The sequence below is a fragment of the Desmodus rotundus genome, chromosome 1, assembly GCF_022682495.2.
Source record: "Desmodus rotundus isolate HL8 chromosome 1, HLdesRot8A.1, whole genome shotgun sequence".
NCBI classification, from domain to species: domain Eukaryota; kingdom Metazoa; phylum Chordata; class Mammalia; order Chiroptera; family Phyllostomidae; genus Desmodus; species Desmodus rotundus.
This window is the reverse complement of record NC_071387.1, coordinates 7,846,157-7,867,629: the sequence shown is the minus strand read 5'-3', so window position 1 is coordinate 7,867,629 and position 21,473 is coordinate 7,846,157. Positions and strand designations below refer to the sequence as shown.

At 44.0% G+C, this 21,473-nt stretch overlaps 1 protein-coding gene across 11 annotated transcripts in view; it reads left to right on the top strand.

The window, feature by feature from the left end:
• The window catches only part of MAPKAP1 (MAPK associated protein 1), a 212,321-nt gene that overhangs the window by 150,187 nt on the left and 40,661 nt on the right, over nt 1–21,473 (top strand). For all 11 annotated transcript variants that reach the window (XM_024562109.4, XM_024562110.4, XM_024562112.4 and 8 more), the window contains one exon: nt 8,348–8,455. In XM_024562109.4, the coding sequence (XP_024417877.1) occupies nt 8,348–8,455 (108 nt within the window). The remainder of the gene's footprint in view (nt 1–8,347; nt 8,456–21,473) is intronic.

Here is a 21,473-nt window from a genome sequence, read left to right as displayed (position 1 = left end):
TATAATAAACTTGAACCATCATTGTCAGGCAAATTAAATGTCTTCTCCATTTCAGCCAAGCCTTTAATAAGAGGGAAGACTCCTCTCTCCCCACCCACAGCGGGGCCTTTCCTGCACAGCTTTGGGATCTGCTGTAGTTACTGCATTGCTTCAACACTTACGCCCACTCCTCCTCATCCTCCCGCCAGCCCCCTTGCTGGGGTTTGTTTATTGCACAGACTGGCCCCTTGACCAGTCTGTTCTTCATTGCTATTGAAAGTTAATGGGGGCAAAATTGCATTCCCAAACATTTGAACCTGAAGTGGCCAAGGCCGAACTTAGTTGATCTCTGGTGATCGGTTCAATTTAGTTACGATTTTTTGCCATTAGGCTGGGGCTGAATGATGGTGATTTGGCTGAGGCCAAATGTCTGGAGAAAATTGGCTCCCTGATAAGAGTGCTGTTATCAGAGGGGGCTGCCTTCTCATTTACATTTAGATGAGTATTGATTATTTATTTACTCAGAGAAGTGAGATTCGTTTCCAATCTTATCTTTCTCGTCTCTGCTTGTCAGCAGAAAGAGAGATAGAGCTCCTGACATCAGGCCAAGATAACAGCACTTTGTAGTGCAGATAAAAGTTGGAATGGGCCTTTTTCTAGTCTTGACTGAAAGGATAAGTTTTAAAAATTAGAACTGATGGGTCATGCTTTCAAAACCTTTCCTGAAGGTTTTGCAGTTTAACTAGGCAGGAGAATTGGTCTATTGGAACAGCCTTGGTCTTTCTTCTTTTGTAATAGGAATTGTATTTAATTCTATTATATTCAGCTGTTTCACTGAGAGCAAATTGTGCATTGGCTCAGAATAGTCTAAAGTGTGACCTTATTGTCATGTTAGCTTGTTCCTTTTTTATTATTTAAATTCCAAATGATCCAATCTGAACCTCAGAGGGGGCATAAACTACAGTGGTTATCACATGAATATAATTCCTGTGCTTACTTATATTAAGATCAAGCGGAAAATGATTACAGTCGCCCTAGAGGCACAGCTATCAGCGATGGGACCGACACTAAATGCAGACATTTTAGAATAGGTGGTGTTGGGTCTGAGCTCTGATGTTGACAGCGTCAGCTCGTCAGCGATGGCGTTGGCTCGGTGAGGAAGTCAGGTTCCGCCAGCCCCTGCCATAGAGCAGACGAGGCTTGGCACCGCTCGCCTTGAACCGGTCTCCCTGCCTCCAGTCTCTCTTCCAGCCTGTTGTCAACAGTGCCACCAAAAGAGTCTTCCAAAAATGCAAAGCTGACTACGGCACCCCCCTGCCCTGCTAGCACTGGTCACTCATAAGCGAATCCAAACTGTGACCAACAGTCTTGGTCAAGTATCTCAGCTGCAGCTTCCCCTCGAACCCCCAGGAAGCCCAGGCCTTTCCACGCTGAATTTCCCTTGGTTTGGGAGTGGGAAGGGGTTTCAGTACCTCCTTGCCTTTGCACATGCTGTTTGTCCCTGGAATGCACTAATTCCTTCTTCTTCCCATGGCTCCAAGTCCTCCTCCAAGACTGGGTTCAGATGTTTCTACCTCAAGAAAGGGGAAGTTCATTGTCCCCTCCACTGTGTTCCCACAGCACCTTGTCCTGGCCCAGGGAAGAGCACTATTTGGCTCTTTGATAATTTATCTGTTTGTGTGTGTCTTGCCACGTCCCCAGCCTGCTTAATGGCAGGAATCTTTCATGATTATTCATCTGTGTCTGGGACATTATTGATGCTCAAAAAAGTTTGTTAACTGGATGCATGGATGGCATCATAACATCACATATCCTTAGATACCTGTGCTGCCATGGTTTGTTCTGTGGGTTCTGGCACTTACTCACCATTTTTAGACTAGAGAGGACCCGAGAGACTAGGGAACTTGAGGAACCCTGGCTGCTGAACAAGTCTCTAATCTGAAATGCTGCCCATAGCTTCAAAGCAAGCTGGTTTAAATAGATACGCTCCCTCTCCCACCCCACACGCCTGCCTTGGGCACATGTGAGAAAGGATCTCTGCTTTGGTGCCAGCATTCCCTGCCACCTTGTCTCTTCCCAGAATGGGGCTGTTAGTCTGTTGTGACTTCTGGGCGAGGGATCTGCCTGCACCTCACTGCAGTGATTTCTGTCCCAGCCTGTACTTGCAGTAATAGCAGCCGTCACCGAGCCCTTCACTAAGGGAGTCGAGGCTTGTCTCAAGCCTCACAGCAGCCTTCTGAGGGGAGTTCTGTTGTCCTCGTTTTATGGATGAGAAAATACACAGAGGACATGCAACTTCCCCAGAATGCGTTGTTACTCCCTGGGAAGGTCCAGACAGACACCGGGAGTTTGTGCTCAAAACCAGCCTTGCCTCTTACTTGCTCACACTTAACCTTTTCTGGCTACTTTCAGATTAAAGCAGCTCTGCAAGCTGCTGAATGGAAAATAGCTGACGTGAATGCGTATCCATGATAGCATTCAGCCTTTGACTTGGCCATTTTTCCTCAGACAGGTGGTCCTCACACTTGCTCTGATGCTCAGCGGTAATAATGATAGGGTAGCTAATGTATACCCCACTTCAATCCAAAAAACATTTGGAAAACATACATTACTCTGGTAGGATAAAAAACACGTGAATTGAAAACTGCATGAAAGGAAATGGAAATTAAAGACTCAGAGGATAAAATGACACACAACGTGTGTCCAGTCATCACAGTCGCGTCACATGTTTAGTGCTGAACTTCCCGTGGGCAAAGGAGAAAGGGACACAGTATCAGTTAGTTAGAAGATTTATGTTCAACTGTCTAAAGATACAGAAGAGCAAGCCCGTTGCTCCGAGGAAGTACAGTTTTTCCTGCGACCGAGGTCTGAAGGAAGTGTCTCCCGCGGGTCTTTAGAAATAAGACTCAGAGTGATTGCGGCGATGGTGTGGCTTCTCTCCCTTTGGACTTCGCACTGGTTTCCCTGTGGGTCTGACCTCTCAGCTGGCTCTCCGCCGTGGAGGAATCGCACGCTGAGACGTGTATGCTCAGTCAAGGACTGAAGGGGTGGAGGGAGCCAGACCAGCGCGTATGCTTCCACCACCGCAGATACCACAGATTTTCTCTGAGACTTAAGTGCTGAGACGTTTGCCTCAGGTTTACAAAATCCCATAAAAAGCCTGCCCGGAGTGCCCGGAGCAGTATTTTGTCCCTAGCCCATTTGGTGGCACGGTATTACTGCAGTAAACACATCATTGGAGTGCCCAAACAGGTTTTCTTGTCACCGCAGAGTAACTGCTTCCAGAATCTTCCTTGTGTGTTTCCCTCTGCTGTGAAGCGGAGGGCTTGGGGCCTCATGCGCAGCTGTGACATTTTAAAGCCTCTTTCCAAAGGGTGGATGTTCCTTGAGAACTATGTCCTGTTCGGTGTGAAAGCGCCTTTTATATTTTATGTAATCATTTTTTTGGCAGAAGTATATGAATAGAAACTGACTTCACAGCTTATCTTTTTAAAATGGTTTTGGCTGCGATTTTCTTTTCTTTCCTCCCATGTCAGCTGCCTTAAAATTAAACGAGCACTTGATAGAGACTAGGTCTGGGTTGTCACTCTCTTGATTATCGTCAGCAGACATTTCTTAAGTCCTTGTTATGAACGAGGCACTGTGGTTCATATGTAGTGTAGAGAGTGCAGGCCTGGGCAGCCCTGAGTGTGAATCCTAGTTCCACCACTTCCTGGGAGACTTTGAACAAGTTACTTAGACTCTGTAAGTCACGCGGTTTCTCCCTCTTAAAGTGGAAGCCATGCCCTTTAACCCTAGGGTGACGGTGAATGAGACGATCTCCATAAAAGGCCTGGCACAGTACTTGGCGTGCAGGAGACCCTGTTGCAGTGTATGATCTCATAGTGGTGTTACAGCCTGGCGATGAGGAGTGATGAATTCTGACACTTAAAGAACACTATTACCGTGTCAGACGCTGTTCTGATTTCTTCCCAACTGTTAGCTCACTGATCCTCGGGCAGGCCTGTGAGGTAGGACTCAGCCAGGACTAGACCGAGGCAATCTGGCCCCAAGTTCACGCCCTTCACCATCACACTACATTGCTTCTCATCTATACCCTGCCTCTCATTATATAATAGGGCCTAAAGTTATCAATCCGGCTTTTTCAGGGGAAAATGTGTGAAGTAGTCTTTCTGTGTGAGCTAAGTTACCCAGTGTTGGGGCAAGCATTAAGACAGAAACTGATATTTGGAACAGGGTGTTTTCCACTTGGGTTTAGATCTTGAGTCTCATCTACAACCTTCCCCCAAGTCAGGACCCACCCTTTTTTTTGCCAAGTTCAGAAGTGGATTTCCAAGTTGTTCTTTAGGTTTTATGGAAGAGCAGGGAGTACCCAGAGCAGATGACCTCAAATTTTCGTTTACTGACAAAACTGGACATACATGGGAATATTCTTAAGGAAAGATGGGGATAGAGTCTTCCTGGATGGATGGAAAGATAGGATGATTCTGTCTGCATAAGGGCCCGGGATACAGCCATAGCATAGAATATTTAGTGTGTGTGGATTTCACTGAAATAAATTATTTCAGGTCATTTTCATTTTGAACTTAAAGAAACAAGAATTTAAGTGATTCAGAACCCAAATGAATCCACAAATCTATAAAAATCTATACTTATACTATAAACTATGGCCTCTTTATAATTGGCCAGTAATTTATAGTTTGCAAAAGGAAGAAAGGTTCGAAACACACAGGTTTTAGAGCCAAGGATCTTTGGGTTTCATTTTCCCGTTTTCTCCTTCCTACCTTTGTGATCTTGGGCAAGTTACTTCACCCTGCCAACTTTCTGGGCCCCAATCTGGTACATGAGGATACCCACCTCTTAGAGCCGCTGCAAGGATTCAGTAAGGTAACTATGTAGAGTACCTCGCATGTCATGGTCATTCAGGAAATGGGAGTCATTGTCATACTAGGCGGCAAGGAGAAAGCCCTGAAACTGCTTTCTGGAAACAAACTATATTAATAAGATATCCGCAAGACCCCAGAAACAAGAAAGTGAATGCTGAATGATGGCATTTATGGCTTTGGGAGTGGTGCAGGTACTTGTGTTTAGGGGTATGAGACCCTTCTTAGTACTTCCTGCCTCCCCTGGTTTCCCTCATCCGTGTTTCCCAGGCAGCTGCAGTAACCGGAAGGAGGAAGTGTGGAAAGAGGATCAGCCAGAAGTGCACCCTAATGCAGCCACGCTTTGGCTCCCAGCGATCAGGAAGGGGTGGCTTGCTTACAGTCCAGCTGTCGGGCAGACAGCCCGAGAAGCCCAACGCCCTGTACACTGTATTCAAAGTCACAGTAAACATGCCAGGTTGCAGGTTACTTAAGATGAAAATACCGATCTACATAAACGGATAATGTCTAGTTTTGATTAAATTTTGCATGTGAAGACCCATTGGAGATGGCATGATGTGTGATAATCATAGTATCCTCAGAAAAAGGGTTTGTAAGTGTATATGATTTTTTAAATTATAAAAGTAGTCTTTATTATAGGAAATGTGAAAAATACAGAATAACACTAAAGAAAAATAAAAGCACCACTTTTCCCACTATCCAGTATGACCACTATTCACCTTTTGAAAATACCCTTTCAGTATTTCCCCCATGACTCACATAGATTTTTCATAATTGCAGTCATCCTGCACATACTGTGTTACAGTTATCTGTTTTAATGAAATGGCATATTATAAACATGTTGTATAAAATTAAACATTTTTGCAACATTACTTTTAATATCTTCATAATATTTCACAATATTTTGTTGGACCAAGTATTTCAGAATGTTTTATTAGATCTGGGGTATTCCCAATTTTTGGCTGTCATGAAAAAATGATTTATGGTAGCTCGGCTTGTACCCAGGTCTCACCGTGAGCCCACAGAGGTGATGGCAGTGCCTTCCTTATGCACTGTGTTGCTGGGAGTTACTGAGGATGGGGCAGTCAGAGGTCGCTTAACAGGCCAGTGTCGTAGAAAGCTCTGAAAACTCTTCAGGTTTGGGGGTGACTCCCTTCCCTGCAGTGGGCTGAGGAGGCCCACAGCTGTGAAAGGTGGGTATTAGGGAGGGGGGAAGGAGAGGGTGCTTAGGAACCTCTCACCAGGTAAGTTTTCTTAAAGCTCACCTGGGCATGATTTTCCTGTGATTACGGCCACTAGTGAATGTGAAGGCATGCAGCGATCAGCAGCAAACATGCCTGGTAATTGACAAATGTCACTGACAGGTAGCAGAGACCAAGAATTACCTGTATTTTCATACCTTTACTTGCTTAATATTTTGAAGTTAAATTTAACTATGGATAATGTTGAAATACAATACCTTCTTAACCTGAATACAGCATACAAGGGAGGACCCCCCCCAAAAAAAAAGTTTGTTTATAAAAAATTGTGTATTTATTCTTAATGTTTAAACTTCAGTTACCTTCAAAATACTCTCCATTTGATGCAATACACCTATTGAGATGTTTTTTCCACTGCTCAAAATAGTTTTTGAACTTGTCGATTTCGATGCCTTTTAGTGCTTCTGCCATTTTTTGTTTCACATCTTCCACATTGGCAAAACATTTCCCTTTGAGGACTTTTTTCATCCAGGGAAACAAAAAAAAGTCACTCAGGGCGAGATTGGGTGGGGCACAGGGGTCATGCTGTTTTTGATCAAAAACTACTGAACACTCAGTGCAGTGTGGGCAGGTGCGCTCGTAAATCACCCATCATGAAATGGGCAAATGCATTGAAAGAATCTTCCAAACAAATTCACTGAAGCCAAACACAGCCTCTCACAACAACGCCAGCTGGTACAATGATACAGATGGGTTCCTAGAACACTCACCTAGTGGGGGAAGCCTGTCCTCCAAGGGGCCCACCCTCCAGAAGATAGTTCCAGTTTTTTGGGGGGTGTCCCACCTCATATGAGAGTTTTTAAGAATTGTGTAGACTTCTGAGCATGTACTTGCTTAAATACATAGTTATATGTGTTTTGAGCATTGTTTACTTATTAAAGGTTTAAAAGCTGTAAGTATCATAAAAAAAGAACTGAATGTATGTATGAACTCTGAGAACTGGCAGAAGTGCTAATGAAATACCAATGAAATTAGAGAAAAGATTAAATATACCATGAAACCACAATGCCACCGATGACATAAAATGCGGGAGAGGAGAACACCAGGAGATGGTGACATGCCTCCAGCTGACGGAGGAGAAGCCCTGGTTACGTGGGCGGCAGCTGTAGAACATACCTAAAAGTACGTGTTCTGCCTGGGAGGCCTTAATGCTTCCCTCGGCTCTCTTGCACCTCTCCTTCTGTCTGACCAAACATGCCTTTCGTGGTCAAAGCAGTAAGACAGTTGCTTGGCCTCTCATCTTCCCTATAACCATTAACAACGGGAGTGGTCCTTTGCGTCTGGTCATTGGTGTTATCTGAGAAGGGCAAGATTGTCGTTTGGCTTGACAAAGAAATACACGAGTAAATGTATAAAATGCCCCAGTGTTTTATTAAGTTCTGCCAGAACCTCCTGTGTGACAGAAGATAGCTAGGATGCCTGATTTCCAGGATTATTAAACCTTTGTCTTTGTGTTTTCATAGATGTTTCAAAAAATCATGAATGAGCACCCACTGTCCTTCTATTGCTGTAACCGAGAAAACGTGAGATTTATATTTTTTAACCTCGCGTGTTTTTAAAAATTTTTTTGAACTTTTGGACTCTCATTATGTTAGAGTTATAAACATATCTTATCCCTGCTTATAATTGATTATTCATTGTTATATAATGGTTATTAATAAGTACTTTTGTAGGAATCAATATTTACTAAGTATTTTTCTTAGAGATGAGATTTCACTCATCTCACGGCATTCTCCTCTCCCGCATTTTATGTCATCTGTGGCATTGTGGTTTCATGGTATGTTTGATCTTTTGTCTAATTTAATTGGCATTTCATCATTTCCTTGTACTTAGAATATAGTGTCTACTGTTCACAATAATCCTTCAAGGTTGTAAGTGTTCCTTCCTAGGAAACAGGCCCAGAAAAGGGTAGGTTACTTGCTCATAGTTGAGAAACTGTGTAGCCACGTTGTGATCTCAGGCCAGCCTGACTCAAAACCATCTACCTCTCACTGTGTTTGGGGAGGAACTGAATGAAAACAGACTTGATAATACTATAGAACAAACAGCTGTGTGAAACCTGTGTGGAGAATACCCAGCCTCTTCCATTTTGGGAGGCTGGACCCACAAGACAGACTTCAGCATGTTCCCAATGCTGTAACAGCTTTTTGCCAACATGTGGTGTTTTTTCAATGTTAAATTCACTGTTTCAGCCTCCCCCCAACTCCTGCCCCCTTGGTCTTCCAGGCCCACAGTACCGCCTGGAGAAGCAGAGTGAGCCCAATGTCGCCGTGGACCTGGAGAGCACCTTGGAGAGCCAGAGCGTGTGGGAGTTCTGCCTGGTCCGCGAAAACAGTACGTTGTTGGCCTCCTTGCTCAGTGCCTGTTTTGTCTGTTGCTGTCATGCTCAGAAGTCGTGTGTTTGAGGACACTGGTCTGGCTTCCCTAGGCAGATTTCAAGTGACTGCTTTCCAAGGCAGACCGCAGCCTTCCTGCCAAAAGTGTATTCCGAAGTGAAATGATTGATTTCATGCTTTTTGGTAAAGAGTCTGCATCCTGTTTAGCTCTGTGTGATTAATATTTTTTCTATTAAACTGTATCTTGCTAGGTTAGGATCAGTCCTGGAAACAGCTTAGAAACATGAGGCCTTTTCTGAGGCAAAGGCTATTTTGTACGTGAAGCCACTGGCCCTGTCACTAACTGCGGTTCAGACGTCAAGTTTTAGAAAATTCTCGTCTGTGTGCTCTCAGCAGGAGGCAGTGCAGGGTCCTAGTGCTGTGTTGTAAGCCCCTTTACAACTTCAGTCAGTTTCTCTTCATCCCCCCTTTAGAGTTCCGAGCTGTGAGTCTGCCATTCCTCTCCTCTGTACCCCCGTTGACTTAAGGGGCAAGTGACACGTGAAAACTGAGGTTGTGGTGGCCAGCCCTCCATGGTCACCCTGCTTCAGGGCTTTTACACAGGCCCTTTCTTCCCCCCGCTCCAGCTAACTGTCACCCTTCATCTCAGTTTAAACGTCCCATTTTCAAAGAGGCCATCAGTGATCTCCCTGCCCCCCACCCCCACCTACTCCTGACATCCCTCATTTGTTTCCCCCATTACATTTCATCGTAGAGCATACTACTTTTCATTCATCGCATATATTTCTGTCTATGATTATATATTTTTTCTCAATGATCATTTGATGTCTATTTCCCCCATGAGATTTTCAGGTCTCTGAGGTTATCCCTGATCCGTACCAGGTTGCCCTTCATTAATTCAACCAATATTTACTCCTCACCCCCAATGTACTGTAGGAGCTTAGTAAATATACAGGGTGAGGCAAAAGAAGGTTTACAGTTGTGAGTACGTGAAACACAGAGTTTATTCTTACATTATTATTTATTTATGATGGTGTCATTTTCCATACAAACAACTGTAAGCCTACTTTTGTCCCGACCTGCAGATTGAATGAGTGAATGAATAGCAGTTTTTCCATCATGCCACGGACCCTCTAAGCAAGACCAGGCTGCTGCTGTTTGACCAGGGCTCCTGATAGCCTCTTCTAGAGAGGCATGTGCAGAAGTCACCAGGCAGGTCAAATGTGCTCTTTGTATTTACAGCAAATTCTGAAAAGCAGAAGGTTGGTGTCCCCATAGTCTATGTAAGTATCTTGTATAAATCCATAAAGAAATAAAAAACGTTCGGGTTCTCAAATGGTCCAAAAAATTCAAATAAGTAGTAAACATTTGTAACAATGTTCATCCCTATCAACAATCTGAGATACAAACATTTTAAAGCAACATATCAAACAAGCCAGGTATTTCCAAATGAGTGCTCATTGCTGGGGACAGGGAAATGGATTATATTCATATACTGGTAACTATAGTGTGAGTTAACTTAATGTATCTGGAAGTATCAAGAGACCTAAAAATGTGTACCCAACATTTCTGCACTTGGAAATCTATCCTAAGGAGAAAAGACTTAAAATGCAATAAAGATTTATGTAATGATAGGTGTTAGATGTTTATAATATTTATGAGAGTCGTAATGTCTATATAATATCCCCACATGGGAAAATTATGCGGGACATCACCTTTTGTAAAGTCAGACTAAGTAATTTGAACAGATTTTCCCACTGAAAGTAACAAAGCTGATAAACTCTGCAGATCATAGAAAATTAGTAACAGCTGATATCTGGAAGGAGCTTAAACTAAAAGAGGTAAGATCAACACCTAGGACAAATTTTGCTCTGACAGCATTTGAATTGGAAGGCTGCAACATTTAAAGAAAGTTTTACATCCTTTAAATTCATAGATTGCATAAGAAGAAAGGCCAAAAAGTCACAAGTTAAGCATTTAGCTCAAGAAATTAGAAAACAGAAAAAGTAAAGAGAATAAAAGGAAGGAAGCAATGAAGGTAAGCACAAAAATTAAGAAAATAGAAAATTGAGGGATGTCAGAACCAAACACTGGTTCTTTGAAAAGACTGACAAACTTGCTAACCCTCCGAGGAGGTGGGTCGGAACCGTGGAAGACAAACAAATAATGGAAAAACACAAACAGTAACAGGAATAAGAGAGGTACACCACAGATCCTGCAGGCATTAAATAAATAGATAGTACAAGGTTATTTTTAAAAGTCTATACCCAAAATTGTGAAAAGGTAGATGAAAAGGGGGGGGGGGAACCCTTAAAATTGACACAAGAAGAAATAGAAAACTTGAATATTCCCATAACTATTTTGAAAAATTGAGTTCGTAATTAAAAACCTTACCACAAAGAAACTCAGTCCCACACCACTCTACTGGCTAGTTCTACCGGGCACTTACGGAAGAAACCGCTCCAGTCTTACGTTAGCTGTTCCGAAGGTGGAAAATGAGGCTGCACTCTCCGGTTCATTTGAAGAGTCTGTCATAACTTCTTACCCCACCCCAACAGAGACCCTACGTGACAGAGACCTTTCAGACCAGCCCTAAGTAAGTACAACTGTCCTAAACCAAACATGAAGAAACTGAATTCGGCATTATATTAAAAGATTGTAACATTCCCAGGTTGCTTTTATTCTAGGAGTACAAGGTTAGTTTAGCGATAAAAAATCCCAGTCAGTATAATTTGCCATGGTAACAGATTAAAAGGGGAATGCCGCCTCAGGAGGTAGAGAATACTCTCCAGTCATTTGGAGTTGTGTTTACTGGAAGCTTTCATTACAAGAGAAATAACTTTGATGTAATATTAAGAGGGAAAATTGTCAAGGATACAGAAATAACACAGCTACACTAACCTTAACTATGTAATATCAAAACAAATAAGCCAAAAAAAAAAAAAAAGAAGAAGAAGAAAAATTGGAAGGAAAATGCCAACATATTAATAGTGGTTGTCTCTGGTCAGCAAGATTCTGGGTAATTCATTTCCCATCCTCTTTATTCTTGTATTTTCCACGGTTTCTAAAATAAGCAGGCATGGCTTCCTAAGAAGAAAATACGGGCAGGTTCGCACCGACACGGAATACATAATGAGAGCGCCTCTTAGCTTCATAACCCTTGCACCTGACGCTTGAGTCGCACCCACGGGAGAATAATAACAATACACCTCTTTGTCGCTTTGCTTATCTGATTTTTTTACCTGATATAAATGGGTAATCCCTCCCTCCCTGTCATTTTCTTTCATTCTTTAAAGAATTTCCTAATTCACAAAATAGGAACTCTGTAGTGGATTCTGTTTCAGAATGTTGATTCCTTGTTATATAAATAAGAAAAATTTGTTATTTATTGGCATCTTGGTAAAATGTTTTGGATAGGTAACACGTAAAATAATTTTTCAGATAACAAAGTGTAACTGTAGTGAAAACTTAGCCTCTCTTCTCTGTCCTAATTCCCCTCCCAGAGACAACAGTTGTTCCCAGCTTCATCGGTATCTTTCCAGGGATCATCTGTACACATACAAACATATCCTGTATATGTATGTGAATATACCCACACAAATACACACACGCATACACAGTCAGCCCTCTGGATCCACAGGTTTAATTAGAATCTGCAGATTTAACCAACCGTGGATGGAAATATTCAGAAAAAAATGTTACATTACTGCTGACGTGTACTACGTAGTTAGGTCTATAGTGGTTGCACCCTAAACAGTGTAGTATAACAACCATTTACACAGTTGTTAGGTGTTGTCAGTAATCTGGAGATGATTTAAAGTATATGGGAAGGATGCGTGAAGGTGATACGCAATATACCATGCCATTTTATGTAAAGGACTCGAGTGTCCACAAACGTTGGTGTCTGCCAGGGGTCCCGGGACCCATCCCATGCAGATACCAAGAGGCAGCAGGACCGTATACGCACACGCTGGTATTCTCTCCCTTTTGAAAAACAAATGACAGCCAACTATCATCAGTGCTCTGCATTTTTCTTTTATCATTTTGACAAATGTTGTAGAGATCATTTCACAGTAATCCACATAATGTGTTACCTAAAAATTTACCTCTTTTTAACTGTTGCACAGTATTTCACAGTATACTGTGACTCTAAATTAGTTTTTCTGTTTGTGTCTTTGTTTTAAGATGAGGTCAAACTGTCTTATACTAGGAAAGAAGCTGTGAGAATTGGTGGATAAAGCTTTGAAATCTGGGCTCTTATTCTTGCTGCACTTAGAAGCATGAACACAGTCTTAGGTAACTTGTGTGACATCTGTGAGCCTCCATCCCCTTCTTAAAGGATCTGCAAGAACTTCCAGTTCTTACGCTCTGAGTCAAAGTCACGGTGTCGGCATCCCCAGGACTTACAAAGGCCCCGAGGCAGTCATTGGTTTTGAATCAAGAGAATACTGTACCTAGTTTTTGTAAAATTTAAGTAAATGTTAACACCAGTTTATTCTTTCTATAGAAAAGGGTTTTTTTAATTTTTTAAATTTTAAGTAGAAGTTCCAATCAAGAACCAAGTATTATTCTCGAGTAGCTGCCTATGAAAAAGTCGGATTGAGATTTAAAAAAATATTTTTAAAAGAGAATTTTTTAACTGCTTTTGGTATTTTTGATCAGGACAGGTTTACTATCCTTAAGGCCATTTTATTTTTTAAAATTTTTTAGTCATTGATTGATTTTAGAAAAAGAGGAAGGGGGAGAGACAGACAGACATGAATTTGTTGTTTCACTTACTTATGTACTCATTGGTTGATTCTTGTATGTGCCCTGACCAGGGATTGAACCTAGAATCTTGGCATATGGGGACAATGCTTTAACCAACTGAGCTACCTAGCCAGGGCCTTACAGCCATTTGAAGAACGAACTAAATTATGAGCATCTATTATGCAATGTTTAAGAAAATATGCTATCAAGCCAGGCTGCCTTGTTTCACATTCTACCCCTGACACTTACTAGGCTGTGTGACCTTCGGCAATTTAACTTCTCTGGGGTAGTTTATCTGCCCTCATAAGGTTGATGGGAGGGGGATTCAATGAGTTTGAATAGTCATAAAGTTCTCGGAAAGGTGCCTGGCACATAGTAAACACTCAATAAATGTTAACCATAATTAACAAGTAATGAAAGAGCAGTATTCTGTGACTGACAGAGAAAGTGGGCCACACTAACAGAGGCCTAGAATCACAGGGCTGTCGGGGCCCTCAAGGGGGTATGTGATGGAAGGAGGGAGAATGAGTGGGGAGTGGGGCAAAGCTGTCAGTCCATGTCACAGGACCAGAGAACTTAGAAGCAGTGTGCTTTCCAGCCAGTGTGTTGGTGTTCTAGAAGAGACACGTACCTTGTAAGTAAAACCATTTGATTAAGAAGACTGCCCTAAGGGTGGGTATTGTCTTTCAGCTTTTCTTCTGAGAAGAAAACTTTATGTCCACAACATCAAAAGATGTTTAAAAATTATTTTTTCAGGCCTTCTATTGTAAGGCATTGCACCAGACATTTTGAAAATGGGCTCTTGTAATTTTCACAAGCACCCTATAAGATGTTTTATCTGTAGAGAGGGGTTGTGACTTGCCCAAAGTCAGCTCGCCAGTAAATGATAGAAACAGAATTCTAAGTCAGCTGTCTGATTCCAAAGGCCACCCTGAGACTGTTGATAAAACAACCTAAATTTTCAGTCCTAAGGATAGTGATGGCAGTCGGCTTTCTGAGAGAAGAAGCTTGCAAAGGAAGCTGCTACGACAAGGGTTTCTGCCTAGGGACTGAGAGTTAACATTTGTGCTTGGATCCTGGCCTAAATAAGAAAATGACAAGCCAAAGTCCTTGAGCTTTCCAGTTTGGATTCTTGTCTGATAATCTACTACACCCTTCAGCCAGCTGTCTGCTACAAGCTGGAATCAGACCAGGAGGAAGCATGAGTACATTACGGAGAGGATGTAACGTTAGAAGACTGCCGTTCTTGTCCAAGCATCGTGTAAATCCTGGCACCAAACAGAGCCTCAATTTCCTCTTCTGCCAAATGTTGCCAGTGACCTTTTCTCTTACCCACTGATCCTAGGTGGGTAACCCAGCTAGGTCCTTAGAAGAAAGATGCAGCATGAACCAATTTAGTCTTTCCACAGCTTTAAGAGAGAAACTTGGGGATTTCCCATCACCGGGGAAAATAGGCCAAGTATTACACTGGCTTCGTGGAATACCAACAAAATGTCAGATGCGTTGTCTTTCCCGTGTCGTTGCTCAGTAGCCTGCCCGCACCGTGAGTCAGCACCATGCTTACAGGCCCGGTCTTTAGAATCAGCCAGACCGAGGGTGAGCCACTGCAGCCTCCGATGCTGAGCAAATCGAGTCACCTCTCTGAGCCCTCATACTTTCCAGTGTAAATGGAGGTGGTTGAATCTGTTTCACAAGATTTTTTGAGGTTTAAATGAGATATAAATGCTCTCCTCATAACAGCCTCTTAAGCCAGTGTGGGCGTTGTCTGTATTTTATAGACTTTTGAGACTTACAGGGGTGATTAGTGCTCATCATCACATGAATGAAAACTGGGGGCCTGGAAAACCATGTCTTGGGTCCATTATTAAGTCTAGGGAAACAACTGAATCTAATTATTTTATTTCCCAACTAGAAGTTTCTGTAATAAGAGGCTTCAGTTCATTAGACATCAGTTGAACCTTCTTTGATCTCCTTTCCTTTTCAAGGAGGCCTTCCGTTTCAGTATCTTACTGGAATTCTTAATTTCCTTAAATTATACGGAGAAAAGGCCTCAACTCGAGGTGCACAGTCACCTAGATAAGTGGACTGTGGCAGGGGAGAGTATCTCTGGGTCTCAGTCTGTGAGTCCTCTTCCACCTCCTTGAGTTTCTCTGTGAAGACCCAGGAGAGGAGGCATTTCCTGAAAGCCTCCCCAGATCACCTGGCTGCCATTCACTGGGCTCGGGTAGAGTCCCTCTCCTTCCCCCCTCTGCCCACGGATTCCACCGCATGGATTTGCCCCCTCCCACACGGGACAGTCTCCACCCCGCCTTTCCACCTGCTTCGTTCCCGGAATGGAGTGAGCCTCCTGAGCCCCTGGCACGACCAGGCTTCCAACTAGGGCTCCATGGGACAAGTAGGATGGCTTTTAAAGAGAACTTGGGGTTGGGTGAGCATCTTCATCCATCTCTAGGGGCTGTTTCTTGGTGGTACTTGGGCTTCACCACCACCAGGACTAGTAAGTAAAAAAGGAAGGTGGGGAGGAAAAGCACCCTTAGACAGTGAATGACTGCTTTCTCCTGGTGTGTTTCCAGCTCCTCTTCATGATGCTTATTCATTGTGAGCAGGTCCCTCCTCTGGCGTGTGCTCTGTGCCAGCCCTGGAGACTCCCTGGTGATTCCATTTGGCTTCTGGAGGCTTTGCCTTTTTCAGTTACAAATTACTGATCTCTCCAGTTTCTATCATGTGACTTAAATGTGGGGGGGGGGGGGGCGGGTTAAAACCTCTTTTATTATATCACAACAGCAGTCTTCAAATGCAAAAGAAAATGTGATTGTGCAAATAAACTCTACATAGAAATGGAAATGACTCGAGGTGATGTGGGCTTATTTCAGGTTGAGTTTGTGCTGAAAGCCAGCAGCTACCTTACAGAGTCTGGCTTTGGTGAGGGAAGCGTGCTCACTGTAAGGAACTGTGTATGTGGTTAAGGGTTTTTTCAAGTAGACATTGGATAACAGCGCCCTGCTTGCCACGTGCTAACAGGGTCTAAAGGAAACAGAATCTTAGCCCCTCTGTAAGGATATCTGTGCGTCTCTGCCTCCTGCCATCCGGCTGTTGTGGGATGGTTGGGGTGTGTCGTGGGGGGAAAGGCAAGATGTTTGAGGCTGCTGTGTGACTTCGGGCAGGTTCTTCTCTGTGAGCTTCATCTCCCCACCTGTAAAATGTGATGGTGAGTCCTGCCCTGTAGGGTGCTACGCAGATACATGGGATTGTACATCCAAAGCACGTAGGTAAGTGCGGTGCACAGTGCGGGTTTTGAGCATCCTAGTGTCTGGCTGCGTGCCTGAGACACCACAGCTAGCCTGAGCATGTGTGTGCGGTCTCTCCCTCCTTGTTGTTCCCATTTTCCCTCTTGCCTCTTAGACTTCTCTCAGGCCCCTATGGGCAATGGGCATCACCGGGGGTAGGTGATACCGAGGCAAAAGCCTGTGGACCTGGTACTAGAAGCAAACTTGTGCCCCGTCCGCACCTGATGCTTCGGTAATGAGTGTCTGAATTGTGCTGTGTGGGCTGAGAAATTCCACATGAATTGCATTTTTCACTCTCCTCCTTTCTTGAAGGTTCCCCCCTTTTCATTTTATCATTAGGTAGTAATTAGTATTCAAGGGAAATTGGTCTTAATATATTAAAATTGGTTAAGTGCATTTAGACCTGTACCACAGCCAATGTCTTATTGGAAAATGTAATTGGGGACTCTGTGTATGTAATTAATTGAATTACAATTAAGAACTTTCATTAAGCGATACACTGGTACATTAGAGCAGTGAGGAAACATGTCTGACGAGCCACAAACCCCGTATGGGCTCGAAGCAAGGGCACAGGGATTCCTAGCCCACTGGCTGGCCCCTGGCCCCAGAATCCACCCTGCAGCCCCTGACTAATGGTGTGGCAGCGCATCGGGTGACCTTTCTGCAGTGCCTCCCCTGCTCGATGTGTGGGTCTTCCAGCACGTGTGCCCCCACTCTGCCTCCGCAGCCAGAGGGAAAGATGCTTCAGTGTCGGTCAAGTGTGACAGCTCTGAGATGTGTTGTAAGGAAATAGCCATCCCTTGGACAGTCCCCCTCATCTTCTGCAGGGGGTTGGCTTCACTCTGGGCACGCATTTGTTCACTCACCCCCAGACATGACTGGCACCCTCCTCTAGGCTAGCCACAGTGCTGGGGCGGGGGGAGGAGCTCCGCACCATGGAGCCCACAGCTGTGAATGGTGCCGTGAAGGGTAGAAAAGAGTGTACAGCAGGGGCTGGAGCTGGTGAGAGTAGAGAGAGAAAACTCCCTTGAGGAAGAATAAAAAGGAGTCAGATAATGAGATAATGAGTAAGGGGAGAATGTTCCAGGCCAAGGCACTGCAAGTATGAAGGCCTTAGGAAGGAGCTTGACGTATTTGGGATGAGTGAATGAATGAAGTGAGTGCTGAGAGAAGAGACTGAGGAGTGGGTGGGGCCTGGAATGCAGAGCCCAAAGAGCCCCTTCCATGTTCTGCCCTTTTTGGAAATTCCACAAACCTGAAACCTTTTCTTTCTGATCAGCTCATAAACCACGATTACTGTGCTTTATTGAGGGTCTGAAGTCTCCCCGTGGAAAGGCTCTACTCCAAGTGTTTAATCAATTAGGCCCGGCAGCAGGGATCTCCACCCTGGTTGTAGCATGGCGGGTGCAGTGAGGGGTGCATCCTACTGTGTGATCCCGATGGCTTTGAGGAGATTACTGCAGAGCGGCGTGCGTGCGTGCACGCTCCTGTGCTAAAGTATGTCACCTATTGATTATTTTTTAGAGACCAGCAAGAATGACTAGTAGCCAAGAGGAAGTATTTGATAGAAGAGAAGTTTGGGGCTTATGAGGCTTTGGGGACTTAAAAGGCCTTTGGAATAAAAAAAAAAAAAAGTGATGGATGTAGAAAGCTCAGGGAGAGTTCCTCTCCATGGCTCACTTACGCTTCCTGCTTTGAGTCTTACAGAAAGAGGAGAGGGTGTTGGGTTTTGTCCCTGCTTCTTTGTTCTGGCAGGGCTGGGCATGACTGTGCTCTCCTTAGATATGTTTATGGCCCATGAATTTGCCAGCCCACCTGGGGACATACTTACCCAAAGGGTTGTGTGGCCGTTAAGGGCACATTGTTGGCATCAGACTCACCTGGATTCAGTTCCTAGCTCCAGCTTATACTAGTTACATAGCTATACTAGCAGGATGACGTTCTGCTAGTATGAATGAGCAGAAAAATGAGCAGGAGCCTCATTTTTCTCACCTGTAAAAAGAGGATAATGTCCAACTTAAAAAGGCTTGAGAACATAAATGAGCGAATGTATTTAAAGCGCTAAGCATAGGGTCTGGCATACAGTGAACCCTCAGTAACGGTTAACTCGATCGGAGTTTTTGTTGAGTCAGGACCCCAGGCTGATGAGGTGCCTGTGGAAAAGTGGAAATGGTGTGTTAGGTTCACAGTAAGTACGAGGGATGGTGTACAAACTCAGGTAGTGCCGTGCTTAACCTGTGTTGCGGCAAACGTCATTCATGCCCCCAGCAGCGTCACTGAACATCCACCCGCTCTGTAGGCCAGAATGTTCCTGCCCTCAAAGGAACTCATTGCCCAGAGGGGGCGTACGGATGCTTATCACGTAGGAGGCTTAGGATGAGAGCCTTCAAGGCTGCAGGGCTTCAGGAGAGGGGTCAAGGGAATATTCTAGACTAGACCTTGGAGTGTGTAGATATTGAAGAGTGGGGAGGACATTCTGGTGTCACCTGAGCGAGTCCAGTTTAGCCGAAGTGGGGTTGTTGCGTGTGGGGAGTAGCAGTAAGGCTTTGTGACAGAGCGGGCAGATGTTTTACTCTTCGCTTGGTCAGCTGTTCGCACAGCAGCATTTTACTGTGCCTGGCCTTGAAGTGGACACGCTGCCTCTCCCTTTAAGGAACCTCTCTCCTCCCACCTCCACCTTTTTCTTTTCCACGAGTTCCCTTCACACACTTTGCTCCAGCCAAAGGCAAATATGTGCTGCTCCCTCTCTATATGCTCACTCCGTGGGCTTTGCGTTTTTCCCACAGTTCCCCTGGGGTTTGCCTGTCCCCTTCCGGTCGTCTGTGAACTCTGCCATCCTCCTGTGTTCCTGAAGCACAGGAACAGGCAACGGTGGCGTCATGCTCAGCGATTGTAAAGGTGAAGCTGTAACTATGGCCATCGATCTTCCAGTCGAGTTCTAGAGTTGGCATCGATCTTTGTGGAGAAGAAAGGCTGAAGTTGCTTTAACTGATTACTAGATTAGAGCTTTTCGACGTAGTCTAAGACTCATTGAACCAACATAAAACAGAGTTCAAAGTCCCATGTAGTTTGTGTCTCTAAACACAGAATGTGTCAGTAGCACACAGTAGGTTCCTCTGAGCTTCAATTTAAGGGTTAGTGCTCAGTTGACTGGAAGAGAGTCATATGTGTGCCTCTAAGTGTCTCTCTTGGTTTCTCTTAGTTCCAATGAAAACACTTTTTGAAACTGTAGAACAGTACTAAATTAGCCTTGGTGGCCCAACAGCAGACCTGTTACTCCCACAGTGTGTGTAGAGGCTCTCTCTGTGTCTGCTGTCAGGCCTGGAACACCATGCACAGCTGCGACTGCCCTGTTAGGACTCGTCATGATTGTCCACACGACCCCCAGGGACGGTGAGGACCTGGCCTAGGACAGGGGAGGCAGCTACTCTCAACTGTTTGGTCTGAGGGCTGCACTGCACTCAAGAATTATTGAGGACCCCAAAGAGCATTTGTTTGTTATGTTATATCTACTAATTAGGAATAAAAACAGAAATTTTTAAATATTTATGAATTCATTAAAAACGCAATAATAAATTTATTATGTGTTAACATAAATTTTTATGAAAAATAACTGTTTTAAAAATTTAATGAGGAGAGTGGGACTGTTTTGTTTTGTTTTCTTTCCCTGAAGGGCATTTATTTTTTCCATCAGGAAGGTAAATTATTGGCTAATCACCTGAACCAGTGGGCACTTTTATATTTTTGCAAATTTCTCTAATGTCTCGCTTTATGGAAGGCACCTGGATTTGCATATCTACTTCTGCATTCAGTCTGTTACAGTACATTGTTTCAGTTAAAGTATGTGAAGAGAATCTGGCCTAATACAGATACACTGCTGGAAAAGGGAGAAGTATTTCAATAGCCTTTTCTGGGAATGGTGGATATTAATTTCCATTACTATACCAAAACTCGAATGATAGTTTCTTAAAGGTTAGTTACAATGTGGACTCAGAACTATATCAATGAACTTGTTATTACTTTGGGTACTTGTAAGGTGGTAGGCATGAAAAGAGCAAATTATGTCTTACTGCTATTATGATGAGAACAGTATTGAGATTACGGACCCCTGAAGGGTTCTTGGGGACCTTCCTCCCCAGCGGGGCCTGGACTACACTCCAGAACCACCGGTTTAGGGTTTACAGTTACCCACCGACTCTCTCTCTGCTGCTGTTCGTAGAATGTGGTGAGAAGGGAGGGGAAGGAGAAGGACAGCAGAAGGAACAGGACAGACTCGAATCCTGTAGATCTTTCCCAGCTCTGCCTCTGCCCGACAGTGGAATCTTGGGCAAGGTTTTGATCCAGTCTAGACCCGTGGTGTCAGTGTTAGGGGTTTGAATCTACATCACTGAACCCTTGCCTTTGGTTCTTTCCAGTGTTACTACTCCCCAAGGCCACTTCCCAGCCCTGGGCTCTCTCAGCACCTCCTCTTTTTCTTTCTTCCTTCCTTCCTTTCTTTCTCTTTCTTTGCTCCAATCCCTAGACGCCACCTGCCCCTCCTTCACCTTATCTCTGCCTCCCTTTGCCCAGCTCCTGCCCTGGCCTGGTTTTGCCATTAAGATTGGTGCTAATGCCTGTTTCCTCCTTCCTAATTTCTTACTCTAGAGAGTCAAGCTTCTTCCCTGTGGATTTTCTGCTTCTCTCACGCCTTTCCACGTTATCAGTGTACTCTGTCATTCTTCCAGAGCCTGTTGTCAGTCCATTTAAGATCTGGTGCTCAAGTCACTTCCAGGCCCCACCCCAGAATTTGATCTATCACAATACATCTTTGAGTTATTGCAGCTCGAGCGTTTTGACACAATACATTATGGTAATCCATGGCACATAGAGACATTAACACTCCCGACTTTGACAAAATACATTGTGAAGTCTTTGAAGGCACCATTATAATTTATCTTGTCATTCACCAACAGGCCCAGTTCAGCATTAATGTAGATGAAC